Source organism: Dipodomys ordii, unplaced genomic scaffold, assembly GCF_000151885.1.
Source record: "Dipodomys ordii isolate 6190 unplaced genomic scaffold, Dord_2.0 Scaffold13, whole genome shotgun sequence".
NCBI lineage: Eukaryota > Metazoa > Chordata > Mammalia > Rodentia > Heteromyidae > Dipodomys > Dipodomys ordii.
Genome location: NW_012267229.1, coordinates 15,301,930 through 15,311,885, shown reverse-complemented (window position 1 = coordinate 15,311,885; position 9,956 = coordinate 15,301,930). Strand labels below are relative to the sequence as shown.

Genomic DNA, 9,956 nt, shown 5'->3' with positions numbered 1-9,956 from the left:
AAAAAAAAAAAAAACCTTTAGGGGAAAATGATCAGGGCTAGAAACATTACAATAACTAGCTTCAAAACATATTACTATAAAGGCTACGGGTGTAACTTAGAGCTAACATGTAAGAGACTTTGGGTTCACCCCCATATACCCTGGGCTCATTCCAAATACTACAAACAAAATAATACAAAACACTCCCACTAAGCAACAGTAACCAAATCAGCATGGTACTGACATATAGCTCAAAGGAAAAAAAAATGACAACTCAGACACAAACCCATGTATTGACAGTCAAGTAATTATTTGGTGTGTGCCAGAACTGGAGTTTGAATTTAGGTATTAGATGCTGTCCCTTAGCTTTTTTCTTTTTTTTGGTCTGGTCGTGTGGCCTGAACTCTGGGCCTGGGCGCTGTCCCTCAGCTCTTCAGCTCAAGGCTAGCACTCCACCACTTGAGCCACAGCACCACTTCCGGCTGTTTTTTGCTTATGTGGGGCTGAGGAATCGAACCCAGGGCCTTGAGCATGCAAGGCAAGCGCTCTACCACTGAGCCACCTTCCCAGCCCCGTCCCTTAGCTTTTTTCATTCAAGGCTAGTACTCTACCATTTGAGCCACAGGTCTACTTCTGGTTACATGGAATTAAGAGTTTCATAGGACTTTTCTGTACTGACTTGCTTTGAACTGAAATTCTCAGATCTTAGCCTCCTGAGTAGGTATGGATACAGGCCTGAGCCACCAGTGCCCATCTTGGCAAATGACTTGACAAAGGTATCATAACCATAATGATTGAGGAAAGTCTCTTCACCAGGTGTTAGGAAAAAGATATCCATATATAAAAAAAAACAAAAACAAATCTACACTATTTCCTATTACCATATACAAAAATTAACTGAAATAGATCGAAGGCTTAAATATAAGACCTGAAAATGCAAAACTACTAAAAAAAAATGGCATAGGGAAAACTTCAGGGCATTGGTCCAAGTGGTGACCATTTGGGTTTTTTAAATTTATTTTTTGCCAGTCATGGGGCCTGAACTCTGGGCCTGGGCACTGTCCCTCAGCTCTTCAGCTCAAGGCTAGTGCTCTACCACTTGAGCTACAGTGCCACTTCTGACTTTTTCTGCTTATGTGGTGCTGAGGAATTGAACCCAGGGCCTCATGCATGCAAGGCAAGCACTCTACCACTGAGCCACCTTGCCAGCCCCATAAGTGGTGACTTTTTGGATATGACCCAAAAGGACATTAAACAAAGCAAAAACTGACAAAAGTGATTCTATCAAGGTAGAAAGATTCTGTACAGCAAACAATCAGCAGAATGAAGACAAAACCTATACAATAAGAAAAATATTTACAAAGTACTGATCAGATAAGGGATTCCTTTCCAGAATATATGAAGAACTTAAACAGCTCAACAGCAAAAACAACAAATAATCTGGACAAATGGCAAATGTGGTTTAGTGGTAGAGTACATTCCTAGCATGCATGAAGCTCTGCGTTTGATTCCTCAGTACTCAGTATCATATAAACAGAAAAGGCTGGAATTGGTGCTGTGGCTTAAGTGGTAGAATGCTAGCCTTAAGCAAAAGAAGCTCAAGGACAGTGCCCAGGCCTGAGTTCAAGTGCCAGGACTAACAAAAACAAACAAACAAAAACAACTAGGCAAATGACATTTATCAGAGAACAGATAAATAACCAACAAGCATATGAAAACATGCTCAATGTCACTAATCAGTCACTGGGGAAATACAAATCAAAATCAAAGATGCAGGGCTGGGAAGGTGGCTCAGTGGTAGAGCGTTTGCCTTGCATGCATGAGGCCCTGGGTTTGATTCCTCAGCACCACATAAGCAAAAAGAAAAAAGCCGGAAGTGAAAAAAGCCGGAAGTGGCACTGTGGCTCAAGTGGTAGAGCGCTAGCCTTGAGCTGAAGAGCTGAGGGACAGCACCCGGGCCCAGAGTTCAGGCCCCACGACTGGACCCAAAAAAAAAAAAAAAGATAATTTAAAAAATAAAATTAAAAATTAAAAAAAAAATCAAAGATGCAGTTCAATTTTACAAAATTAAAACCATTTCAGAGATGGATGGTGACACTAACTGCACAATATGTGAATGTACTTAACACTGAACTGTACACATTTAAAAATGATTAAAGTGAGCCAAGTGCTAGTGGCTTATGCCTGTAATCCTAGTTAATCAGGAGGATGAGATCTAAGGATCACAGTTCAAAGCCAGCCTAGGTTGGAAAGGCTGTGAGACTCTTATCTACAATTAACCACCAGAAAACCAGAAGCAGCACTGTGGCTCATGTGGTACAGCACTCCCTTGAGCTGAAGAGTTCAAGACAACTCCCAGGCCCATAGTTCAAACCCCACAACTGACAGAGGGAAGAAAAAGAAAAACAAAAAAGATTTAAAGTGATTGTACATCTGTGAGGTATATTTTATCATAATAATTTTTAAAAATGAAATACTAATAAATGCCACAATGTGGAAAAATCTTGAAAAAATTTTACTAGGTGAAGGTGAAATAAGCCAGAAACAAGATTGTATGACTGCATTTATATGAATTTTTCAAGCAGGAGATTTAGAAGATGTTGATTAGTGCTTACCAATGGCTACAGGAAGGACAAGTAGGCAATGATTGCTAACGGATACAAGCAAGGTTTCTTTTTGGAGTAAGAAAAGTTCTGCAGCCAGACAGGGATAGTGGTTGTATAACCTTATGAATACATTGTTAACTACTGAGGAGTATACTTTAGGAGTAAACTTTATAGTATATGTATTATATATCAATAACATTGTTATTTAGGGGCTGGGAAGGTGGCTCAGTGGTAGAGCGCTTGCCTTGCATGCCTGAGGCCCTGGGTTCGATTCCTCAGCACCACATAAACAAAAACAAAAAAGCCGGAAGTGGTGCCCAGGCCCAGAGTTCAGGCCCCACGACCGGACCCCCCCCAAAAAAAAAGGACAAGAAAATTGCACTGAGCTGGAGAAATGAGTCAAGTGGTAGAATTCATGGCTAGCAAGTTTCAGGCTGTGTTCAATGAAAAAAGAAGAAAAACATATGAAAAATTACACTTATATGTATGTGTATTAAAACATAATATGCAATAAAACCTTTAAAAAAGTATGAAAAAAAAAGTGACCACTGAATATATAGTCCTACAAAACAAAGTTGAAGTGTTGTGTGTTGTTTTATTTTGTCAGTGGTGGGGCTTGAACTCTGGGCCTGGATGCTGTCCCTGAGCTTTTCAGCTCCAGGCTAGGGTTCTACCACTTGAGCCACAGGGCCACTTCCAGTTTTCTGGTGGTTAATTGGAGATAAGACTCTCCAGTTTCCTGCCCCAGCTGGTTTTGAACTGTAGTCTTCAGATCTCAACCTTCTGAGTAGCTAGGATTACAGGCATGAACCACTGGTACCCAGAAGTAAAGTGTTTTTTAGTTTGACACATTTTTGGAAATAAGGTTAACTACACACAAGTATTTTTGATGGGCTAGGAATGTGGGTTCGTGGTAGTACGCTTGCCTAGCATGCAGGAAGCTCTGGGTTAGATTCCTTAGTACCACATAAATAGAGAAAGCCAGAAGTGGCACTGTGACTCAAGAGTGCTAGCCTTGGGCAAAAGAAGCTCAGTGACAGTGCTTAGACTGGCAAAAAGAAAAAAACAAAAAACAAAACAAAACACAATAGCAAAAAGTACTGAATTTCTAATGTGCTTTTTAAGTAGCTAGAGAATAAATGGAAAAAGCTATTTTCTCTATTCTTTTTTTGCTTACCAGGTATGACTTCTGGGTAGCCAATTTTCTTTCCCAACTTTTTCAATGCAGAATTTCTGTGGCCCATTGCTCCCTAAAACATAATACAAATCATTTTATTAGTTCAAAAGTTCTCAAATCGTGCTCCCAAACCCAGGAACACCAGCATCACCAACTCATTACTGCAATAGGTTTTTCCTATCTCCAGGTTCTCCCCACGTTTAACTCTGTGCTACATGTCTTGCTGTCAAATCTCCCTAAAATATAGCATCAGCAAGTTTCCTTTCTTCATAGTTTGCATAGCTTCCAAATACCAAAAGGATAATATCCAAAATCATTTAATCTGGTTTTTGAAGTCTTTGTTAGGGGCTGGTCTGAACCCTGTATCTGAAAGCACCTACTTAGTTTTCTCTTTTTGACTGCTTCACCTGAACCAGTCCTAGAGTCAGTCTTTCATAAGTTTTATACATATTTATCTAACAGCAGTACAAGGAAAACTTTCTGAATAAGAAAAGTGACACTAAACATACCCATGAGGTCAGCAAATCCTCCTACTGGCAATCGGCAAGTTCCAGTAACAAATTGCAGAAGTCTCATTCTCTTCTCATTATCAATTTCTTTAACAAACTGTTAAAAATCACGTTTAAAAAGATATATAGATCATATATTAAATTTAGCTCACTGAACAAGAAAGAAAAGTGATCATTTCATTCAAATGAATGTCTAGGGTCAAACCTTCCCCTATGTAAAACTTAGAATAACCTCCTCAAAGAATGACATAGGCCTAAGAAGCACCTAACTCATGGAGTTTGAAAATTAGCTACTCTGGAGTGGCCTTCTTCTTTGTTTATCCCACAGGACATTTATATAGTTACATAGAACATGGAGATTGGATCTTTATAGGCTGTTTTGCTTTTATGAAAAAAATGAAATCAAGCTCACAGAATTCTGTTCCATATATAAGCCAATAACTTCCTTTTTCAAAGTTCTTTGGATTTCTGGTATATCTACATGTGGCCAAAAATTGCTAGACTTAATTTCCTACAATTCCGATTCCTAAACATTAGATTTCTGGACAATTTCTATCCTACAGCACAATATTTTGACTCAACCAAGTATTTTAAAATGCCCTTTTCTTTTTTCTTCTTCTTTCTTTCTAATGCCAGTATTGGGGCTTGAACACAGGGCCTGAACATTGTCCTTTACCTTTTTCATTCAAGGCTAGCATTCTACCACTTTAGCCACATCTAAAGATAAAAGAGTCTCATGGACTTTTCTGCCTTAGTTGGTTTCAAATTGCAATCCTCAGATCTCAGTCTCCTGAGCAGCTAGGATTACAGGTGTAAGACATGGAGCCCTGGTATAAAATGCTAAATATAACTACAGAAGCTCAGTTTACTTTTGAGTTTCTCATTCTCTCTCTCTCTCTCCTTTTTTTTTTTTGTCAGTCATGGGGCTTAGAACCTCAGGTATCAGTTGAGTAGGTAGCACTAGTGCCTGACTGAACATTTGGTAATTCTTAATGTATAAATGATCACAAAAACCATAGTATAATTGCATAAGATAGCAAGAGCATATGAAATGCCTAGTCATTTAGAAGGCTAAGATCTGAGAATCTTTATTTATTAGTTTATTTACTTACTTACTTATTTAATTGTTGGTCCTGGGGCCTGAACTCTGGGCCTGAGCACTGTCCCTCAGCTCTTCAGATCAAGGCTAATGCTCTACCACTTGAGCCCACCACTTCTGACTTTTACTGCTTATGTGGTGCTGAGTAATCAAACCTAGGGCCTCATGCATGTAAGGCAAGCACTCTACCACTGAGCAACCTTCCCAACCCAGAATCTTAATTTTGTTGTTGTTGTTGTTGGTCGTGGGGCTTGAACTCTGGGCCTGGGCGCTGTCCCTCAGCTCTTCAGCTCAAGGCCAGCGCTCTACCACTTGAGCTACAGCGCCACTTCCGGTTTTCTGGTGGTTTATTGGAGATAGGAGTCTCATGGTCTTTCCTGTCCAGGCTGGCTTTGAACCACGATCCTCAGATCTCAGCCTCCTGAGTAGCTAGGATTACAGGCGTGAGCCACCAGCACCAGGCCAGAATCTTAATTTTTGAAGGCAGGCCTGGCAATGTATCTGAGATTCCTATCTCCAACCAGCAAGCAAAAGGCTGGAAGCAGAGATATGGATCAAGTGGTAGAGTGCTTGCCATGAGCAAAAAAGATAATTGAAAGCCTGAGTTCAAGTCCTAGTATAGACAAGTGTGTGCATGTGTACTCATACCCCTACACCTCCAAAAAGTTAGTAAGACGCCATCCCCATCAATAATTGGGGTATGGTGGGATGTGCCTATGAACTCAGCTGCACAGAAGGCTGCATATAGCAGGCTCATGGTTCCAGGCACACCACGGGCAAACAGTGACACCCTGTCTGAGAAATAACTAAAGCAAAAAAGGACTGGGGGAGTGGCTCAAGTGGTAAAATATTTGTTTAATAAGTATAAAGGCCTTTCAAACCCTATCTGCCAAAAAATTAAAAAAAAATTAAAGTAACTTAATAAATTTAGAAACAAACCTGCCAAAACCACATGATTTGTTTGCTTGTCCTAGTGTAATGGCGGTAGATAGCATGTCTTTGCCAGTCATTCAAATCAATCTCTTGCATTCCACATAAAAGTACCTTTAAACATGAAAAAGACAAGTCATTTCTTTAGGTAATGTACAAAAAAAATGCCTGATATATTTAAGAAAAGTCTGATATTAAATATAACTTTGGAAAAATACTAGTTAGCATGGTTTGGCTTATAAACTGTACATCAAGAATTATATGGATATTTAGAAAAGAAACTTTCATGCATGGTGTCATATATACAAGTATTCAGGGAATTCAGTCTTACAATTGCAGCGTAGCCTTAATAGAAATATTTTTTTTCTTTAAATATTGAGTGTGGCATAGATCATTGTTTTACCCATTGAGGATACTTCCAAACATCTTGACAACATAAAAACTACTGCCATTCAGAGGATGGACAAAATAAATTGAAAGTAGAATCTAAGGTATTATTTGCTGTCATGTTACAGAATTATAGATGCATGTACATGTACACACATACATGTACACACATACATATACACAAAGACATTACCTCTAATTCCTTTGCATCGAAGTACTGCAAATACTGCTGGGGAAGAATTTCATTAAAGCCCTCAAAGAAAGCTTGTGTCTGTTCTTCAACTCCTCGAGACAACCTCCATTCAGCCACCATTCTGGCAGAAAAATATGAAAAATATGAAAAAAGCTATCAGCAACTTTAGAATTTACCATTCATTTCTGGAAATAATTTTTTTTGGGTCCGGTTGTGGGGCCTGAACTCTGGGCGCTGTCCCTCAGCTCTTCAGCTCAAGGCTAGCGCTCTACCACTTGAGCCACAGCGCCACTTCTGGCTTTTTTCTTTTTGCTTATGTGGTGCTGAGGAATCGAACCCAGGGCCTCAGGCTTGCAAGGCAAGCGCTCTACCACTGAGCCACCTTCCCAGACCCATGGAAATAATTTTTTTTTGGGTGGGGCTTGAAGTCTGGGCCTGGGTGCTCTCCCTGAGCTCTTTTGGTTTTCTGGTGGTTAATTGGAGATAAGAGTCTCATGGGCTCTCCTTCCTGGGCTGGCTTTGAACCACGATCCTCAAGATCTCAGTCTCCTGAGTAGCTAGGAATGCAGGTGTGAGCCATCAGTGCCTGGCTGAACTCTGGCTTGGGCACTGTCCCTTGGCTCTTTAGCTCAAGGCTGGCACTCTACCACTAGAGTCACAGCTCTACTTCTGGCTTTTTCTGCTTATGTGGTGCTGAGGAATCAAACCCAGGGCCTCATGCATGCAAGGCAAGCGCTCTACCATTGAGCCACCTTCCCAGCCCCTGATTTTGTTTTTTTAATGGCAGCACTGGGGTTTGAACTCATAGCCTCAAGGCTCAGCTGCTTAATTCATAGCTGGTGTTCTACCACTGAAGCCATACCTTCTCTATCTGGCTTTTTTCTGGCTCACTGGAATAAGAGTCTTATGGGTTTATTTGCCTTGGGCTGGCTTTGAGCCTCCTGTGTGAGCCATCAGTGAATAGCTTTGTACAGAGTGTGTGTGTGTGTATGTGTGTGTGCGCTTTGAGCCTCTTGTGTGAGCCATCAGTGAATAGCTTTGTACAGAGTGTGTGTGTGTGTGCTGAGCCTCCTGTGTGAGCCATCAGTGAATAGCTTTGCACAGAGAGAGAGAGAGAGAGAGAGAGAGAGAGAGAGAGTGTATGTGTGTGTGTGTGTGTGGTGTGTGTGCGTGCGCGCCAGGTCTTGGTGCTTGAACTCAGGGCCTGGGTGCTGCTCCTGAGCTTTTTCTGCTCAAGGCTAATAGTCTACCACTTTGAGCCATAGCTCCACTTCCAGGTTTCTGGAATCTCATGGAGACAAGCACTGGTAACTCATGCCTATAATCCTAGCAACTCATGAGGCTGAGATCTGAGGATTTGAGTTCAAAACCAATCTGGGTAGGAAAGTTAATAAGACTCATCTCCAATTAACCACCAAAAACTGGAAGTAGAGTTGTGGCTCAAAGTTGTAGAGCAGTAGATTTGAGCAGAAAATCTCAAGGAAAGCACCCAGGCCCTGAGTCCAAGCCTCATAACCAACCAAAACCAAAAAAGTCTCATAAACTTTCCTGCCCAGACTGGTTTTGAACCTGGATCCTCATATCTCAGCCTCCTAAGTAGCTAGATTGCAGGCATGAGCTACTGGGGTCCAGCTTCTACTTCAAAAGAAAATTAAAAAAATAATTAGAAAGGGGAAAACTATACGGAATAACTTATTAATACGTGGGTGAGCACACACACATACACAATGTGAATCAAAGAAATCCTGTGGAAAGCAACAAGACATAAGCAGAAACTTCTGCAGCTACCTTATACTGGAAAGACAGAACTTAAACATTTACATCTCATAAAATTATAGGAATAAGAGATATTTTAGAACTAAAGGCAAAATGGAAATAGAGCAGTCCCACTAAACTTGTAAAGGATAAAGTGATCTATTATTTAACGGTCTGTCGGAACAATAGAAGCACAACACATATATCCCAGGAAAATGACTCAAAGTCTTGAGAACAAAGTTTATAGAGTAAGGCTTAGTTGTAATACTGAAGTTAGCAAATGAAGACTTAAAAGTAGCTTTTTAAAAAAGGAATCAAATATATAGAGGAAAGAGCTGGGGTGTCTGTATAAAGTGGAGTACTTGCCAAGCACTGGTGGCTCATGTCTATAATCCTTTCTACCCAGGAGGCTGAGATCTAAGGATCCAGGTTTGAAGTAGGTAGTCAAGTACATGAGAGTCAAATCTCCAATTAACCACCAAAAAGTCAGAGGTGAAGCCATGCCTCAAGTGGTAGAGCATCAGCCTTGAGCTATAAGGCTCAGGGTCAGCACCTAGGTCCTGGGTTCAAGCTCCATCACCAGCACACACCAAAAAGTTTCAACTATGACCTAGCAGTACTGCTCTTGAGCATCTGCCCATTACAAGACAGGATACAGTAAAGACACTTGCACAGCCATGTTAACTGCTGCTCTAGTCACGATAGCCAAATTATGAAAATAGCCCAAACACCCAACAACAAATGGATCAAGAAAATGATATATGCATCAGACATATATATACATCATAAATATATGATATATATACATACATACACACAATGGAATTTTACTCATTAATTAGAAAGTATATACTTTTTGGGGAAAATGGGTGGGCCTAGAAAAATTATGTTAAGGGAAGTGAGCCAGGCTCAGATACAAACAGTGCATGTTTTCTTTCATTATGTTAGATGGTTATTTTAGGGTAGGAGTTCAACTAACAAATCATTTAATAAAAGGAATACCAGACAGGCACTGGTGGCTCATGCCTATAATCCTAGCTACTTACAAGGATGAGCCTGGGTAGTAAAGTCCCAATTAACAACCATAAAAGCTGGAAGTGGAACTATGGCTCAAGTAGTAGAACACTAGCTTTGAACAAAAAAACTCGGGGCTGGGAAGGTGGCTCAGTGGTAGAGTGCTTGCCTTGCATGCATGATGCCCTGGGTTTGATTCCTCAGCACCACATAAGCAAAAAGAAAAAAAAAAGCCAGAAGTGGTGCTGTGGCTCAAGTGGTATAGCGCTAGCCTTGAGCTGAAGAGCTGAGGGACAGTGCCCAGGCC

The 9,956-nt window shown here is 40.7% G+C and overlaps 1 protein-coding gene across 1 annotated transcript in view; it reads right to left on the bottom strand.

Annotated features, from left to right (window-relative positions):
* Positions 1-9,956, bottom strand: part of Itch (itchy E3 ubiquitin protein ligase) — a 104,904-nt gene that overhangs the window by 5,694 nt on the left and 89,254 nt on the right. Inside the window, exons 20-23 of the mRNA XM_013010689.1 lie at positions 6,881-7,001; positions 6,310-6,414; positions 4,272-4,368; positions 3,763-3,835 (exon numbers count right to left, since the gene is read on the bottom strand). Coding sequence (XP_012866143.1) covers positions 3,763-3,835; positions 4,272-4,368; positions 6,310-6,414; positions 6,881-7,001 — 396 coding nt within the window. The remainder of the gene's footprint in view (positions 1-3,762; positions 3,836-4,271; positions 4,369-6,309; positions 6,415-6,880; positions 7,002-9,956) is intronic.